We start from the raw sequence: 20,080 nt of genomic DNA on the forward strand, positions 1-20,080 counted from the left end.
GCTAATTTTAAAATTTATTTTGTTAGAAACAGGATTTTGCTACGTCACCTGAGCTACCACTTGGGGAATTTAGATTGCCTGACCATATGAATACAAACAATTGTCATAATATTTATAGAGAAATATAAATAAATATTCCTATATATATTTAACATACATGTAGAGAAAAAGAACTATTCCCATATGTATAATATATATATAATGTTACATATATATTTGTATTTGTACATATATACACATAAATACCAGTATATTTCTGTGTATAAACATATACAAATACTAATATATATACTATATATGCATATACAATATATATAATATAGAAATACAAACACAACTACAAATATATGTGTACAATATATACAAGTACAAATTTATGTACATATACCTATATATATTTGTATTTCCTTTGCTGTATAAATAGCTAGAGACACAGAGTTAGCAAAGGAAAATATATGATATTTGTATTATATTATTATATTGTTAAAACAATGTATTATATTGTTATATGGCATGCATATATAAACAAATACACACACAAGTATGTCACAGGAAAGCTCATTTATTGGCCTAAATATAGTAGAAAATATAAAATATACAAAAAACACACATACAACAGAGTCTGCCAATATTCTACTGAGTGATTCTCTTCAAATCACGGGAGAAAAGAACCAAAAGCATCCTAAATAGCTCCAAATATTGTGGCATCTTTTAATTTTCTCCTGTCTAATAATGTAACTATGTAATGTAATAATGTAACTATGGAAATCAATGGAGTATCATTCTGTTCTACCTGTGTGTGCTACCGTCATCCACCCTGAGTTTCTTTAAACTGAATGAAAGAGCAACATGTGCATGTCACCTAAGGAGGGTTAATCTTCCCATGGGGAATGAGGCTCTCAGACTGCAGTGGCCTTGCCGTGCATGAGCTGTGCACAGTAATTCTGAGAAGATCAGAGCACATAGTTTTTTTGTTTTTGTTTGTTTTTTTTTTTTTGGCATGTTGGCATGTTTTGGAAGTAGAAAATGTATCATCTGGATACCAACTTTCAAAAATCAGACTCTGTAGATTTGGTCTGAGAATGGCTACCAAGAGGAGAACAGAGGAGGGACCAACACTTGATGGAGATGCTTGTCTGTCACTGAAAGGTTCTTTCCTGCATGAAGAAATGATTCAAATCAAATTCATAATTTTTTCTAAGTAAACCTTGTTTATTAGTTTGCTTGGGCTGCTGTTACCAGAGTGCCAAAATCTGTATGGCTATGCCAGGCAGAGTGGCTTATACCTGTAACCCCAGCACTTTGGGAGGCCAAGGCCGGAGGATTGCCTAAGGAAGTCAAGAGTTTAAGACCACTCTGGGCACCATAGTGAGAGTCTGTCTCTACAAAACAAATGAAAAATATTAACAGGGCATGGTAGCATATGCCAAAAGCTGAGAAGTCTCAGCTTCTCAGAAGGCTGAGGTGGGAGGATCACTTGAGCACATGAGGCCAAGGCTGCAGTGAGCTATGTTTGCACCACTACACTCCCATCTGGGTGACATAGCGAAACCTGTCTTTAAAATAAACAAACAAAAAGCATGAAAAACTGTGTGTCATATGACAACAAAATTTATCATTTTACAGCTTGTAAGTCCAGAAGCCAGCAACAAAGGTGCTCCCAGGGCCAAGTTCTCTCCAAAAGCTGTAGGGGAGTATTTCTTTGCTGCTTCCTAGCTGCTGGTATTTGAGCATAATCTTTGGCATTCCTGAATTGCAGATGCACAATCTTTGCTATTCCTGAGTTGCAGATGCACAACTCCACTCTGTGTCTTTGTCATCTTATGGCATCCCTGTGTTTCTCTATCTCCACATGGCTGTGCTCATATACGAGCATCTGCCAAGGTGCATTAGAAGCTCACCTACTCCAGTATGACGTCCTCTTAATGTAAATAATCACATCTGCAGTTACCCTATTTCCAAATATGCTCACATACTGAGGTACGGGGGTTGGACTTCAGCATAACTTAATTTAGGAGGAGGCTGTATTCAATCTCTAATAACCTGTGAAGACCAGGCCACACCCTGTTTTGTGACAACATGAAGATAGGTGGTGTCTGCCCTTGTAGAGAATTCTTTTGTCTTGAAGCCTGAAGACTTCCAAGGAAGTTTCCCAAAAGGGCTATACTCATTCAGTCTTCACTATATTGGCATCCAAACATATTACTGAGTTTATATGTAACACTGTGTTTACTTACTTCCATTAAAACCATATGCTTTTTCTTTTCCTTCTTATATGATGTGAAAATAAACTTTATATGATTATCTTAAGGGGAAGGCTAGAGTCAGACTTCATATATATATATATTTTAATATTATACTTTAAGTTTTAGGGTACATGAGCACAACATGCAGGTTTGTTCATATATATACATGTGCAGTATTGTTGTGCTGCACCCATTAACTTGTGATTTAACATTAGCTATATCTCCTAATGCTATCCCTCCCCCCTCCCCCTACCCCACAACAGACTGAGGTGTGTGATGTTTCCCTTCCTGTGTCCATCTGTTCTCATTGTTCAATTTCCACGTATGAGTGAGAACATACGATGTTTGATTTTTTTGTCCTTGCGATAGTTTGCTGAGAATGATGGTTTCCAGCTTCATCCATGTCCCTACAAAGGACATGAACTCATCATTTTTTATGGTTGCGTAGTATTCCATGTTGTGTATGTGCCGTATTTTCTTAATCCAATCTATCCTTGTTGGACATTTGGGTTGGTTCCAAGTCTGCTATTGTGTATAGTGACACAATAAACATATGTGTGCATGTGTCTTTATAGCAGCATGTTCCTTTAGGTATATACCCAGTAATGGGATGGCTGGGTCAAATGGTATTTCTAGTTCTAGATCCTTGAGGAATCGCCACACTGACTTCCACATGGTTGAACTAGTTTACTATCCCACCAACAATGTAGAAGTGTTCCTATCTCTCCACATCCTCTCCAGCATCTGTTGTTTCCTGACTTTTTAATGATCACCATTCTAAATGGTGTGAGATCGTATCTCATTGTGGTTTTGATTTGCATTTCTATGATGGCCAGTGATGATGAGCATTTTTTCACGTCTTTTGGCTGCATAAATGTCTTCTTTTGAGAAGTGTCTGTTCATATCCTTTGCCCACTTTTTGATGGGGTTGTTTGTTTTTTTCTTGTAAATTTGTCTGAGTTCATCATAGATTCTGGATATGAGCCATTTGTCAGATGAGTAGATTGCAAAATTTTTCTCCCATTCTGTAGGTTGCTTGTTCACTCTGATGGTGGTTTCTTTCGCTGTGCAGAAGCTTTTTAGTTTAATTAGATCCTATTTGACAATTTTGGCTTGTGTTGCTATTGCTTTTGGTGTTTTAGACACGAAGTCCTTGCACATGCCTATGTCCTGAATGGTATTGCCTACGTTTTCTTTTAGGGTTGTTATGGTTTTAGGTCTAACATTTAAGTCTTTAATCCATCTTGAATTAATTTTTGTATAAGGTGTAAGGAAGGGATCCAGTTTCAGCTTTCTACATATGGCTAGCCAGTTTTCCCAGCACATTTATTAAATAGGGAATCATTCCCCATTTCTTGTTTTTGTCAGGCTTGTCAGAGATCAGATGGTTGTAGATATGTGGCATTATTTCTGAGGGCTCTGTTCTGTCCCATTGGTCTATATATCTGTTTTGATACCAGTACCCTGCTGTTTTGGTTACTGTAGCCTTGTAGTATAGTTTGAAGTCAGGTAGCGTGATGCCTCCATCTTTGTTGTTTTGGCTAAGAATTGACTTGGCAATGCGGGCTCTTTTTTGGTTCCATATGAACTTTAAAGTAGTTTTTTCCAATTCTGTGCAGAAAGTCATTGGTAGCTTGATGGGGATGGCATTGAATCTATAAATTACCTTGGGCAGTATGGCCATTTTCAGAATATTGATTCTTCCTACCCATGAACATGGAATATTCTTCCATTTGTTTGTATCCTCTTTCATTTCATTGAGCAGTGGTTTGTAGTTCTCCTCGAAGAGGTCCTTCATGTCCCTTGTAAGTTGGATTCCTAGGTATTTTATTCTCTTTGAAGCAATTGTGAATGGGAGTTCATTCATGATTTGGCTCTCTGTCTGTTATTGGTATATAAGTATGCTTGTGACTTTGGCACATTGATTTTGTATCCTGAGACTTTGCTGAAGTTGCTTATCAGCTTAAGGAGATTCGGGGCTGAGACAATGGGGTTTTCTAGATATACAATCATGTCATCTGCAAACAGGGACAATTTGACTTCCTCTTTTCCTAATTGAATGCCCTTTATTTCCTTCTCCTGCCTGATTGCCCTGTCCAGAACTTCCAACACTATGTTGAATAGGAGTGGGAGAGAGGGCATCCCTGTCTTGTGCCAGTTTTCAAAGTTTTTGCCCATTCAGTATGATATTGGCTGTGTGTTTGTCATAGATAGCTGTTATTATTTTGAGATGTGGTCCATCAATACCTAATTTATTGAGAGTTTTTAGCATAAAGGTTATTGAATTTTGTGAAAATTTTGTGGTTTTTGTCATTGGTTCTGTTTTTATGCTGGATTACATTTATTGATTTGTGTGTGATGAACCAGGCTTGCATCCCAGGGGTGAAGCCCACTTGATCATAGTGGATAAGTTTTTGATGTGCTGCTGGATTTGGTTTGCCAGTATTTTACTGAGGACTTTTGCATCGATGTTCATCAGTGATAGTGGTGTAAAACTCTCTTTTTTGGTGGTGTCTCTGCCAGGCTTTGGTATCAGGTTGATGCTGGCCTCATAAAATTAGTTAGGGAGGATTCCCTCTTTTTCTATTGATTGGAATAGTTTCAGAAGGAATGGTATCAACTCCTCCTCATACCTCTGGTAGAATTTGGCTGTGAATCAATCTGGTCCTGGACTTTTTTTGGTTGGTAAGCTATTAATGATTGCCTCAATTTCAGAGCCTGTTATTGGTCTATTCAGAGATTCAACTTCTTCCTGGTTTAGTCTCGGGAGGATATATGTGTGGAGGAATTTATCCATTTCTTCTAGGTTTTGTAGTTTATTTGCATAGAGATGTTTATAGTATTCTCTGATGGTAGTTTGTATTTCTGTAGGATCAGTGGTGATATCCCCTTTATCATATTTTATTGCATCTGTTTGATTTTTCTCTCTTTTCTTCTTTATTAGTCTTGTTAGCGGTCTATCAATTTTGTTGATCTTTTCAAAAAACCAGCTCCTGGGTTCATTGATTTTTTGAAGGGGTTTTTGTGTCTTTATTCCCTTCAGTTCTGTTCTAATCTTATTTCTTTATTACCTTCGGCTAGCTTTTGAATGTGCTTGCTCTTGCTTTCTAGTTCTTTTAATTGTGATGGTAGGATGTCAATTTTAGATCTCTCCTGCTTTCCTTGTGGGCATTTAGTGCTATAAATTTCCCTCTACACACTGCTTTGAATGTGTCCCAGAGATTCTGGTATGTTGTGTCTTTGTTCTCATTGATTTCAAAGAACATCTTTATTTCTGCATTCATTTTGTTATGTACCCAGTAGTCATTCAGGAGCAGGCTGTTCAGTTTCCATGTAGTTAAGCAGTTTTGAATGAGTTTCTTAATCCTGAGTTCTAGTTTGATTGCACTGTGGTCTGAGAGACAGTTTATTATAATTTCTGTTCTTTTACTTTTGCTGAGGAGAGCTTTACTTCCCACTATGTGGTCAATTTTGGAATAGGTGTGGTGTGGTGCTGAAAATAATTATATATTCTGTTGATTTGCATTGGAGAGTTCTGTAGATGTCAATTACGTCTGCTTGGTGCAGAGCTGAGTTCAATTCCTGGATATCCTTGTTAACTTTCTGTTTCATTGATCTGTCTAATGTTGACAGTGGGGTGTTAAAGTCTCCCATTATTATTGTCTTGGAGTCTAAGACTCTTTTTACGTCTCTAAGGACTTGCTTTATGAATCTGTGTGCTCCTTTATTGGGTGAATATATATTTAGGATAGTTAACTCTTCTTGTTGCATTGATCCCTTTGCCATTATGTAATGGCCTTCTTTGTCTCTTTTGATCTTCGTTGGTTTAAAGTCTGTTTTATCAGAGACTAGGATTGCAACCCCTGCCTTTTTTTTGTTCTCCATTTGCTTGGTAGATCTTCCTCCATCCCTTTATTTTGAGCCTATGTGTGTTTGTGTACGTGAGCTAGGTTTCCTGAATACAGCACACTGATGGGTCTTGACTCTTTATCCAATTTGCCAGTCTGTGTCTTTTAATTGGAGCATTTAGCCCATTTACATTTAAAGTTAATATTGTTATGTGTGAATTTGATCCTGTCATTAGGATGTTAGCTGGTTATTTTGCTCATTAGTTGATGCAGTTTCTTCCTAGCCTTGATGGTCTTTACAATTTGGCATGTTTTTGCAGTGGCTGGTACTGGTTGTTCCTTTCCATGTTTAGTGCTTCCTTCAGGAGCTCTTTTAGGGCAGGCCTGGTGGAGACAAAATCTCTCAGTGTTTGCTTGTCTGTAAAGGATGTTATTCCTCCTTCACTTGTGAAGCTTAATTTAGCTGGATATGAAATTCTGGGTTGAAAATTCTTTTCTGTAAGAATGTTTAATATTGGCCCCCACTCTTTTCTGGCTTGTAGAGTTCCTGCCGAGAGATCAGCTGTTTGTCTGATGGTCTTCCTTTTGTGAGTAACTCAACCTTTCTCTCTGGCTGCCCTTAACATTTTTTCCTTCATTTCAACTTTGGTGAATCTGACAATTATGGGTCTTGGAGTTGCTCTTCTCAAGGAGTATCTTTGTGGCGTTTTCTGTGTTTCCTGAATGTGAATATTGGCCTGCCTTGCTAGATTGGGGACGTTCTCCTGGATAATATCCTACAGGGTGTTTTCCAACTTTGTTCCATTCTCCCCATCACTTTCAGGTACACCAATCAGACGTAGATTTGGTCTTTTCACATAGTCGCATATTTCTTGGAGACTATGTTTGTTTCTTTTTATTCTTTTTTCTCTAAACTTCTCTTCTCACTTCATTTCATTCATTTGATCTTCCATCACTGATACCCTTTCTTCCAGTTGATCAAATCAGCTGCTGAGCCTTGTGCATTTGTCACGAAGTTCTTGTGCCTTGGTTTTCAGCTCCATCAGGTCTTTTAAGGACTTCTTTGCATTGAGTATTCTAGTTAGTCATTCATCTAATTTGTTTTCAAGGTTTTTAACTTCTTTGCCATGGGTTCAAACTTCCTCCTTTAGCTCAGAGTAGTCTGATCATCTGAAGCCTTCTTCTCTCAACTCGTCAAAGTTGTTCTGTGTCTAGCTTTGTTCTGTTGCTGGTGTGGGCTGCGTTCCTTTGGAGGAGGAGAGGCACTCTTATTTTTAGACTTTCCAGTTTTTCTGCTCTGTTTTTTCCCCATCTTTGGTCTTTGATGATGGGGATGTACAGATGGGGTTTTGGTGTGGATGTCCTTTCTGTTTGTTAGTTTTCCTTCTAACAGTCAGGACCCTCAGCTGCACATCTGTTGGAGTTTGCTGGAGGTCCACTGCAGACCCTCTTTGTCTGGGTATCAGCGGCAGAGGCTGCAGAACAGCAGATATTGTTGAACAGCAAATGTTGCCACCTGATTGTTTCTCTGGAAGTTTAGTCTCAGAGGAGTACCCAGCCATGCAATGTGCCAGTCTGCCCCTCCTGGGGGGTGCCTCCCAGTTAGGCTACTTGGGGGTCAGGGACCCACTTGAGGAGGCAGTCTGTCCATTCTCAGATCTTCAGCTGCATGCTGGGAGAACCACTACTCTGTTCAAAGCTGTCAGACAGGGACATTTAAGTCTGCAGAGGTTTCTGCTGCTTTTTGTTTCGTTATGCCCTGCCCCCAGAGGTGGAGTCTACAGAGGCAGGCAGGCCTCTTTGAGCTGCAATGGGCTCCACCCAGTTCGAGCTTCCTGGCCGCTTTGTTTACCTACTCAAGCCTTGGCAATGGCAGGCACCCCTCCTCCAGCCTAGCTGCCACCTTGCACTTTGATCTCAGACTGCTATGCTAGCAATAAGTGAGGCTCTGTGGGCGTAGGACCCTCCGAGCCAGGTGTGAGATATAATCTCCTGGTGTGCCATTTGCTAAGACCATTGGAAAAGCACAGTTATTGGGGACCCTGCCCCGAGAGTCACGTAGGTTTTTTCCTATTTTCCTTAAGTGTCAGCCTACTTGAGAAATAAAGGGACAGAGTATAAAAGAGAGAAATTTTAAAGCTGATCTTCTAGGGGAGACATCACGTCGGTAGGTTCTGCGATGCCACATAAGCCGCAAAATCAGCAAGTTTTTATTAAGGATGTTCAAAAGGGGAGGGAGTGTGCGAATAGGTGTGGGTCACAGACATTAAGTACTTTACAAGGTAATAGAATATCACAAGGCAAGTGGAGGCAGGGCGAGATCACAGGACTACAGCACCAGGGCGAAATTAAAATTGCTGATTAAGTTTTGGGCGCCATTGTCGTTGACAACATCTTATCAGGAGACAGGGTTTTGAGAGCAACCAGTCTGACCAAAAATTTATTAGGTGGGAATTTCCTCTTCCTAATAAGCCTGGGAGAGCTATGGGAGACTGCGGTCTATTTCACCCCTATGGCCTCAACCATAAGAGATAGGCTTACCTCGGGGGGCCATTTATAGGCCTATACCTCCAGGCATGTATTCTCTTTCCCAGAGATGTTCCTTGCTGAGAAAAAGAATTCTGCAATATTTCTCCCATTTGCTTTTGAAAGAAGGGAAATATGACTGTTCTGCCCAGCTCACTGGCAGTCAGAGTTTAAGGTTATCTCTCTTATTCCCTGAACATTTGCTGTTGTCCTGTTCTTTTTTCAAGGTGCCCAGATTTCATATTGTTTAAACACACATGTTCTACAATTTGTGCAGTTAATGCAATTATCACATGGTCCTGAGGTGACATACATCCTCATCAGCTGACAGGATTAAGAGATTAAAGTAAAGACAGGCATAGGAAATCACAAGGGTATTGACTGGGGAAGTGATAAGTGTCCATGAAATCTTTACAATTTATGTTTCGAGATTGCAGTAAAGACAGGCATAAGAAATTATAAAAGTATTAATTTGGGGAACTAATGAATGTCTATGAAATCTTCAGAATCCAAGTTCTTCTGCCATGGCTTCAGCCAGTCCCTCCATTTGGTGTCCCTGACTTCCCACAACACGAAGTATTAGGGTGGGAGTGACCCAATTTTCCAGGTGCTGTCACCCCTTTCTTTGACTAGGAAAGGGAAGTCCCTGACCCCTTGTGCTTCCCAGGTGAGGTGATGCCTCGCCCTGCTTCAGCTCACACTCAGTGCACTGCAACCACTGTCCTGCGCCCACTGTCCAACACTCCCCAGTGAGATGAATCCGGTTCCTCAGTTAGAAATGCAGAAATCACCCATCTTCTACATCACTCATGCTGGGAGCTGTAGACTGGAGCTCTTCCTATTCAGCCATCTTGGCTCCACCCACCAGTCTTCATATGTTTTATAGAACCATTAAAACAATAGTGAACTCTAAATAATGCTGTAAAATTCTCATTAACTCCTCCTGACTCCCAAAGGCTATGAGACTGAGGCTGGCTATGTCATTATTAAAAAAAGAAAAAAAGAAAAAAAAAAAAAAGGAAAAGATAAAGGAAGTTAATTAGTTCTATGAGGTGATTATTATCATTACTGGCATCAAATGGACACTTTTACCAAGATATCATGAAAGTCTGAAAGAGCCATGAGAATACCAGTGATCTCTCTGTTACTGAGTGTTTTTAATGCCATGAATCTGTTTCTTAAAGTCACTTGGTTTAGAGCCTGTGATTTCCACCCTGCATTTAGGGAGTACATTCACATTGCCATTCATGGTCTGTGATGAGGGTGCTTCTAGTTTTTGTGAAGGCCCTGACATTGCTGGAAGAGATGAGGAAGGAAAAACCACTAGAATCACGAGAGCAGAGATTCTCTGATGCTACTCAAATCAAAAGCTTCAGGTAGGGAGTTCACTGAGGTAATGAGAGCCTGAATGTCAGTCTGTCTGAAGCGTCTATTTTTGTTTCTTCCATCCATAGGAAACATCCCTGAAATAACAGCCTGTATTAATGCAGTGAGTTCTTTTGTTTCATTGGAAAGGTATTAGAATGACTCAAATGATTCATCAAGGAAGTTACTCAGAACTTACATGTCATGTGAAATGCAAGATGTGGATTCAAATATAAATAGTTTAAGTGATCACACTTCTTTGGCAGCCCCATAAGAGAAGGAAATGAGGAATTTCACTGTTGCTAGTTATTTGTTTATTGTACATTGGATGGTGGCCTGATCACTCCAGGGCACAGAAGCATTCCCTGGTTGTCAGGTGCAGAGAACAAACCAACCTGATGCCTGTAAGAAGAAAACATGGGATGTATCTTATTTGTTGTCATGGTGTTAGCTGGGAATTTTAACACCATTCTACAGAGCACACACTCAGACGATGACTCACAGAAAAGGAGGGGATATTTCTGCATACCCTCACTGTTCCCTTCCAGCACTGGAGGTGACAGAAGGAAACAAGAATAGCTTCCAGAGTGTCTGTCACTACACAGTGCTGTGGAGAGAGGATCACATTGTGCCAGGACATGCTTCACCACTCTCAGTGGTCATCATATCATGTGTTTTAAACCTGCAGGCACAGCACAGTCTCCTGATGGCAAATGTTTGTGAAGATGAAGTGAATGGTGTCTGGATGCTTCTTTACAGACATCTCAAAACAGATGGTTCTGACCCTTACTATGAGTTTATAAGTACATATACCTGGTATGCATATACCTTTGGAATTTGGATGATCACAGAAAAATGATGTTGGAATGTGCATGTCAGGAAAAATAAGGAAGGGAGGATGAAGGGACTGAAGGAAGGAGAGTTGCGATGAAGGAAAGAAGGGAAGGAGGAAGGAAGGAGGGAGGAAGGGCGGGAGGGAAAGAAGAGAGAGAGGAAGGGAGGGAAAGAAGGAAGGAAGAAGGAAGGGAGGGAATCAAGAAAGGAGTAAAGGAAGGGAGGAAGGAAGGAAAGAAAGAGGGAAGAGGGAGAAGAGAAAGGAAAGATGTAAGAAGGAAAGGAAGGTGAAAGGACAGAAGGGAGGAAGGAAGGAAGAAAAGAAGGAAGCAAAGGAAAGAAAGAGTGAATGAAAAGAAGGAAGAGAGGAAGGGAGGAGAAAGAAAGAAGAGAGGAAAGAAGGAAAAAGAGATTAGGGAGAGAGGCAAGGATAAAAGTGGATGGAGACAAAAAAGAAGGAAGGGAGAGAGGAAGGAAGGAAGAAAGGGAGAAAAAAGAGGTAATGGAGGAGGAGAGGAAGAAAGGATTGAGGGAAGGGAGGAATGGGTAAGGGAAAGAAGGAAAACAGAGAAAAGGAGAGTGAGAGAGAAAAGAGGGAAGGGAGTAGGGGAGGAAGGGAAGAAGGAGAGAGGGACGGACAATTGGATCCTTGCTTACAAATCGTGTCACCTGTATATTTTCATGTTAGCATTAGGTAAGAGGGCCCTACCATCTTAGAAAGGCAGATTCAGCAAGCACACACAATAGAAATGAGAAGGAAGTTGCTACAGAAGCTCTAAACCATGAAAACCTTGATCAAGACAAGATGTTGAAATAAGTGAATGCCAGGGCCTCAAATAATCCTTGCTATTTTTTAATTATTATTTTGAATAGGGAAGCAAGGGCCCAGGCCTGTGCCTGAGGGGGATTCTCCCCTGTAGCAAGGAGGTGTTTCAATGTTAGTCCAGGTCAGGGGACTAAAATCATGCTTGAAGAGAACTGAGTAAGCCCAAACATGAAAAGCCATTGTAGAAATAAGGTAGATTAAAACCATTTTTGGAAACGAGAATCACCATCAAGCAAAAGTGAAAACTAACTCTAAGTTTTGAAAAGAGTTCTAGGGAATTAAACTTATTTTCCTCTATAATTATTTGGGAAACAGGAGAAAAGGGTTTGTCTAAGCTGATCAATAAAATTCAGGTGCCCATTGATCCAGGATTCTCTCATTTTGAGCTCTATGTGGAAAGAGATTGGCATAAAGGAGTGGGGGAAACTTGGTCTTTTTTTTTTTTTTTTCTTCCGAGACAGAGTCTTCCTGTATCACACAGGCTGGAGTGTGGTGGCGTGATCTCACGTGATCTCAGCTCACTGCAACGTCCGCCTCTGGGTTCAAGCAATTCTCCTGTCTCAGCCTCCCAAGTAGCTGGGATTACAGGCTCCCACCAGTGTACCCAGATAATTTTATTTTTAGTAGAAACAGGGTTTCACCATGTTGTCCCAGTCTCAAACTTCTGACCTCGTGATCTGTGCACCTCAGCCTCTCCAAGTGCTGGGATTATAGGCTTGAGCTATTGCACCCAGCCAAATCTTGGTCTCTTTATAAGATATGAAAAAGAGCAGTGCTTTAAAGTAATCAAACAATGCATTATAATATGTAATAGAAGAAGTTGTGTGCTATTGGAAGTCAGAAATGGGAAGAGAGTTTTGTCATGGAAAATCAGATCAACATATATTTTCATTTTTTATGTTGTTTCCACTGAGTCTGAGGCTTGTACATCAGATTGATTTCTATCTTGTTTGCATCAGACACAATCACTGCTGTTGAATGTTCTCTATTCTATCGATAATTTATATTCAACCATTGCTAAATCTGTTGAGGAAAAAAGAAGTCCCAATGAAGTATTTAGCAGGGATTGGTTACAGAGAGTTGCAGCATAATTCTAGTTGTAAAGGTGACCTTTATTACCAAAAAGGGATTTTAAGCTGAATGAATGAACATCCTCCCCTGGTGTGGTGGAGGAGTCACTGAATGCATAATAAACTAGTTTGCTAGCAATGTTTTGGGTATAAGGAAACCCTATACTACTTAAAGGAACAGCTGAGAGTGTTTACAGATATTTTTAGAGAGATCATAGTACTATACCCATATCTAGCTAAAGAAATGAACAAGACCTTAGAAATGCACTTGAGTCTCCGCTGCCAAGATTACATCTCAAATAAAACAGGACAGGTGGAAATGTCTGTGTTAGGTGCTAGGGGATAAAGAGGAAGACATGCATTGAGTCTTCTACTAGAGAGATCAACTTGTGTTTCTATCCTCAGTCATTACAATCTTTAATTTTACTCACAGGAATTTAAACATTTCTTATGCTGAATAAAAACTAAAGAATAAAACACTGATATCAAACATCTAGACCTCACTGTCTGCAGGGTTTGGTGAGAGAGAATGACGTGGGCTGTCATAATCTCCACAAGTTTATCAGGGCTTAAGAATCCTGGCTATACATCTCTGAGATCTTTAATAGACAGATTATATCAGGCAGCAGCTCACTTATCTGGATTTCCCAAATCCACTTCTTTATTCTTCAAGAATAAATGTTTTTTATTTGTTTTTTAAAGAACAGAATAAATGTTTTTTCTTTACTTTTCAAATATACCCTGAATCGTTCAAAAATTGCCTAGTAGTCAACATGAACAGAACACTCCTTTTGCTAGATTCTCACTGCTTAATAGATGAGATAGCCACACATCTAATAGAACCAATTTAGAAAAATTGGATCCATGAAAAAAGGAGAAATCTTCACTTCCATTTGTTTCTTTAGAACACTAAAAATGAATAACAAATATTAGTATGAAGTTTTTCCTAAAATATTTATTCATTTATTTTTCTTTCCACATACATTAATTAAGTAAAAATTTTATAATTATTTCAGAAGGCTTAAAGAAGCAAAAGAAACATGAGATGATAAAATGAATCCAGTATTTTTTCAAAGCCGTATCAAAATATATGCATACCAAATAAAAAGCAGTAGACTTTTCAAATATATTGTTTATGAATAAATATGAAATCTCATGGTATTCGAACCTACGTGATTTTATATATATATTTGTTCTCACCCTCTTAGTAACGTGAAAGCACAGCAGTTAGTGTGCATTCCACTAAAAGTTAGAGGTCAACTTTCTTTTTCTTCTCTATTACATTATACATCTTATATCTATATCTATAGATATACATGTGTACATATATACTGCATATAGTATATGGTTAGTACAGTATAAACTGTGGTACACAGTATACTTTTAGTATGTAATATACAGTATACTTTTATATATTCTATAATGTACATAATTTACAATTATAGTATGTACTCTGATACACAGTATATCACTCCATCACTCCCTAGTTCCCCCTCCCTTGCAATATTGTATGTGTTCTAATTTTTATATTGGAAGAAAAGGGATAATATTTCCTGAATTCTTACCATATGTCAGACATTTTGTCATTATCTTTCAACCTTCATCACTTATCTCCAAGCCTGATATTCTTATTCTCTATGTAGATGGGTAAGTAAGGCCAACAGTGGCTGGAAAATTTGCTAAATATTTCATAGCTGTTAATGAGCCAGAGCTTCAGAAATTTGAATACAGGGACATTATTTCTTTTATGACCACCACAGACTCAGATTGAGGGGAGAAAATCTTCCTTTGGCACATGTGGCATCTCTGAGTCAAGTATATTGTTTGAATCCTGCACAATGTCTGGTAATGACTAGATACATACTATTCCTTGGTCCTGTAACCTTCTGCCATACAGGCCAATATGCAATGATTGGAGGCAGCTTCATGAAAGTCCTTCTAAGGAGGAGTTACCTGGAGGATGGACTTTAGCTTACACCTGGAACCATGGATCAGGATGTTGCAATTCCCTGCCTGCCTGGGTCTGCACATCACATCTCAATGCTGAATACTAACCATTAGATGACATTTTACCATGCACAATCTCAATTTTTTTGTAACAATTAAACCTTAAAATGTAATTGGTTTTATAGCTTACTTTATCAACCATCAGGAAAGGAAGAAATGAGAATTTGGTATATTTGTTTTTTGAAGGGGAAGTGTTTTCTTAAAAGGGTTAGTTGCAAAGATGTTTAAAGGCTCTATGCTTTATGAATTATCTCCAAATTTTTATGATTCTCCTTCTACCTCTGCCCACTTGTGCAAATAATAATAAGATAATTCTTCAGTGTATAGCTTCCAAGCACAATTTAGCATCTGTAACAGCTCTCAGCTTGTTTCTGGGTGTCTTATTTATCCTAAACATGTTAACCTCACCATAAATATATGTACCATTTTAACAAACTTCTTACAGCTGCTGTAATGTGCTCTCATCTTATCTGAACTCAGTCTTCAAAAATTGTCCATGTGTGTATGTATTTTACTTTCAAATAGAGAGCAAACAAATGATACATGTGTTGATTTACAGCTTTTAATTATAAATCCTATTTTATTTTGAGTGTTAATATCAATTTTCATTGCTAAAACTGCAACATGTGTTCATTTACTTCAAATGCAATTATTGAGTAAGAAAGAGAATGCCCACTTGTTGAACAGAATTTCTCAGAATTAATCAGAATTTCTCAACCTCAGTACTGTTAACATTTGGGTCCAGATAACTTCTTTGCTGTGGGGGTCTCTACTGTGCACCAGAGGGTGTTTAGTAGCATCCATAACCTCCACCCTTCATAGGAACTGCCCTCTGTCTACAAAAACCAAAAATGTCTCCAGACCTTCCCAAATACCCCTTTGGGGCAAATCAATCCTGAATGAGTTTTACAGTTCAAAAACAGTGAAACGTGAAATATTGAAATTTTTCCCAAAGACACTTAGTTTTCCTTTATTTTTGAAGATCATTTGATGCGTTAAAAAATAGTAAACATTTTATAAAATTTGCATAATGCTGCTATCAGGATTTATATTTAAAAGAAAAATAAGAGCAATTTTTAAAGGAAAAGACAACATGATAGACATGTCTAGGATTAAAGCAGAATGTACCTTTGCTGCTTGGGTATTTTGTGCTCATTGATACATATATATGAAGATCAGATTGTAACTTCCTGATTTATTGGTTTAAATAATTTCATGTGACATGTGGAAGAGTATGACCTTTCTTTTTTTCTTCCTTCTATCCCCAGTGATCCAAATCAACCAGTTCCTCAGGATACCAAATTCATTCACACAAAACCCAACCGCTTTGAAGAAGTGGCCTGGTCCAAGTATAATCCCAAAGACCAGCTCTATCTGCATATTGGCTTGAAACCCAGAGTGAGAGATCACTACCGGGCAACGAAAGTGGCTTTCTGGTTGGAACTCGTTCCTCATTTGCACAACTTGAACGAGATATTCCAGTATGTTTCAACAACCACAAAGGTTCCTCCACCAGACATGACATCATTTCCCTATGGTACCCGGCGATCTCCCTCCAAGATATGGCCAACGACCAAACGCCCAGCAATCACTCCTGCCAACAATCCCAAACACTCTAAGGACCCTCACAAAACAGGGCCCGAGGACACAACTGTCCTCATTGAAACCAAACGAGATTATTCCACTGAATTAAGTGTCACCATTGCCGTCGGGGCGTCGCTCCTCTTCCTCAACATCTTAGCTTTTGCAGCGCTGTACTACAAAAAGGACAAGAGGCGCCATGAGACTCACAGGCGCCCCAGTCCCCAGAGAAACACCACAAATGATATCGCTCACATCCAGAATGAAGAGATCATGTCTCTACAGATGAAGCAGCTGGAACACGATCATGAGTGTGAGTCGCTGCAGGCACAGGACACGCTGAGGCTCACCTGCCCGTCAGACTACACCCTCACGCTGCGCCGGTCTCCAGATGACATCCCACTTATGACGCCAAACACCATCACCATGATTCCAAACACACTGATAGGAATGCAGCCTTTACACACTTTTAACACCTTCAGTGGAGGACAAAACAGTACAAATTTACCCCACGGACATTCCACCACTAGAGTATAGCTTTTCCGTATTTCCCCTCCTATCCCTCTGTCCCGACTGCTTAACAACATAGAAGAGACAAATAAGGAGAAAGAAAATCTCCAAACCACGAATGTTTTTGTGCCACTGACTTTAGATAAAAATGCAAAAGGGCAGTCATCCTGTCCCAGCAGACCCTTCTCATTGGCATTTTCCAGTATTGTGAGATCAAGTTCTGACCATATGAAATGTGAAAAGTATATGTTTCTGTTACAATACTGCTTTAAGATCTCAACCATGCCAACAGATGTTTCCTGTGACTAGGACATCAGCATTTCAAGGACCCGTGTGTTTCCAACATCATGGTAGCAGCTAACACTTCCAAAACTCAGCCAGGGACACTTAATATTTTTTAATTACAATGGAAATTTAAACATTTCTATCTGGGCTACAAAATGGATGGCTCTTCTTAAGTGAAGAAAGAATCTACGGGCTTTTACACAGCACATGGAGCTATAATCTAGAGAGAAGGAAATGTAGAATTTTATTATCAAAGTAAGAGAATTGACTGTGTAGAAAAATTGTAGGGTTCTGTGGAAAGAGGTGTTCCACCAGCCTGAACTATATTTAAGAAACTTTGTAAAAAATAAAAATGTATATAGCTGTGAGTTCAAACAAAAACTGCAGACAAAAAAGAGAAAAACTTTTATTTGTGTTTTCAGTTTGAAAGAACTTTTAGCAAGATTGTGCTTTCACACACATATTAGTCGTACCACCTTAGTTCCTCTACAGCAAAAGAGGCTTTTCTTCTTAATTACATGTAAACGAAGACATGGGATTTTCTGACATGGGATTTTCATTTGTAGGAATATGTGATGTCAAACGGAAGACTCAGAAGTTTTGTGTGGCCTATTTCTCCTGTCAGGTTGCACAGATGCATGTAGAGCATTCTTAGGAGATCATTGTTTTAGAAAACTTTGATTTGTAAGTGTTAGCTTTCATGAAATTGCAGCACAGAGACAGGTGCTAAAAGTGGAATGTATTTAAAATTTGTTGAATTAGACACACACACACAGACACACACAAAGAATCAGCAGAGAAAAAAAAATACAAGTCCTGTTCTGTAGCTCTTGCCCTTTGAATATATTTGGGAAGAGTTGCTTCCTATGTCAGGACCCTGCCAAAAAAGAAGAAAGCTTGCCTTTGGTGGGGCTATGTCCCTTGGAGTAAATACGGCTCTGTGTTCTCTAGCAGCTGCCGGAGGATTTGGCTGATGAAGTACCTGCTCAGCTTAGCTAATCAGATTGAAGGAAGACATGTGTGTTTCTTGTTTAAGCACCTAGTCCCTTATTTATCAGTTAACAGGTTTTTAAAAATCTTTTATATCATTTATAGGATAAAACATATGCTTGTCTGAAAATATCACTTTTCGTGGATTTATCTGATCACCAAACAATGAATATTATAGAAGAATGGGGGGAAAAGGATAGAACATTAAAACTGCTTTGCATGGGTTTTTTTGGGAAATTAGGATATCTTCACTGACAAGACACTGAATGGAATTTATTCGTCCATTTTAAATTGGTTACTTGGGGATCAAAGATTTGTCTCTCCAACAGCTTGTCATTTTCTCATTACTCATTTTCAGGAAAGTTTGGAGTGTTACAAGGCAGAAGGAAACACAGTAGCAATGGTTGCTCTATATTTTGTCTTTCAAAGATTACTGCATTACCAAGAAACACCAGCCAAAGATGTGTGAAGATCATGTCCCTTGGCTGCATTGTGGGTTATTCTAGAAATCCAGTGTTAAATGCCTCTACTAAAGTGAGGATTCCCCATAAAAATTGTCCAGCTACCTGACTCTTTTGCAGTAACAACTTTGATTACTGAATCCATATACTCAAACTATAGTGATATATCAGTGTTTGAGAGTGACCTCAAGAAAAAAGAAAACTGTTTTTAGAAATACATAAAATCACCTCCAACTCCCATTGCTTATGTTGGGTTAAATTTGAAAGTGATTCTCTATATATAAATAAGTGAAATATTATGATCTGAACTTAGCACACGTGAAGCAACATTTCTTTCCTACACAGAGGTGTCATGGTAAGATTTCATTCCCAATTCATTTTTCATAGAGCTATGATCAGGCAGTTTCTGCAAGCAATGTATGACCCCACCTGAGCAACCACAAATAGGCTTTCCATGAAACTACAAAGGAACGGATGTGTGGCATCCATGCTGGTTTTGTCTGTCTATAATATGAATTCCAGTATTTGTTCATTTTTCCAATTGTCTCCTGCTAGCAATATATACAACAACATGACAGGCTTGTGACATCTTAAGGAAAAGAAGAGTTCCTGTTAAATGAATAGCTTTAGTTTTTACAGGGGATTATGATTAAAAGTGATTTAGTACATCTTACATGATATCTCATTTCTACATGAACAGAAGTTATAGAATCTTCATAGAGTTCTATGAGAAAAGATACTTGCTATTTATAAAAAAAGAGAAAAAAGAAAAAAACGAGAAAAAAGTAAGTAAAAATCCTTTCCAGGCTTTTCCTTGATCTTCAAAGGCACACAGGGTTTAATGGTTCCTTGGGTTATTATTTTGAGGTTTTGTTCTTCCTTTTGCCTTAAGTAATCACAGAAGATATATGTGGCCAGACACATATGTATAAATTTTTCAGCAGCATTTTAATAATAAAATATCACACTATTTTCTAATGCTTTATACAAACAATTATGCATCTGTTCTTTCTTAGTAGGTTGCATATTTTATTTACTTTTGTTATTCTTTGAATGCCTTTTTCTTTGTAAATGCTAAGTGATAGCTCTCAAATAGGCTACAAATGGATAAATACATTTGGTAATGGGATGGTTTCTTTAGCTTTGGCCAGCTGCACAGTTGAGGAGGCTCTGCTGGCCTGATTTTGGAAAACCAAGCCTTGTTTGGTGAAGCTCCTGAGATGACACTGCCTGAAAATGAGTGTTTGAATGTGTTATTGTTACCACTGGTTATTCTTGTGTTGCCGTGTTTTGAGTTGTATTCAACAAACTAATGCCTTAACAGTTTCAAATAGAAAGCGTTAGGTGAGTAAACCTTCAAGTGACAGCAAGAAATTCTACTGAATGAAACTCCAGAGGCAGAAAATCATTGTCATTCCAATGGGAGCTCAATTGTCAATTCCTTCCTGTGCATCCAGCCATCATGAACTTATTTCACATTCATAGTAGCTCTAAGGGGCAGGCACCTGCATTACTCCCCTTTCATAATGAA

At 38.8% G+C, this 20,080-nt stretch overlaps 1 protein-coding gene across 14 annotated transcripts in view; it reads left to right on the top strand.

Annotated features, from left to right (window-relative positions):
* The window catches only part of LOC129025937 (neuroligin-4, X-linked), a 292,127-nt gene extending 273,376 nt beyond the window's left edge, over window positions 1-18,751 (top strand). For all 14 annotated transcript variants that reach the window (XM_063661009.1, XM_063661012.1, XM_063661007.1 and 11 more), the window contains one exon: window positions 15,991-18,751. In XM_063661009.1, the coding sequence (XP_063517079.1) occupies window positions 15,991-16,840 (850 nt within the window). In that variant the 3' untranslated portion in view covers window positions 16,841-18,751. The remainder of the gene's footprint in view (window positions 1-15,990) is intronic.
* The last annotated feature ends 1,329 nt before the right edge of the window (window positions 18,752-20,080 follow it).

Source organism: Pongo pygmaeus, chromosome Y (assembly GCF_028885625.2).
Source record: "Pongo pygmaeus isolate AG05252 chromosome Y, NHGRI_mPonPyg2-v2.0_pri, whole genome shotgun sequence".
NCBI classification, from domain to species: Eukaryota; Metazoa; Chordata; class Mammalia; order Primates; family Hominidae; genus Pongo; species Pongo pygmaeus.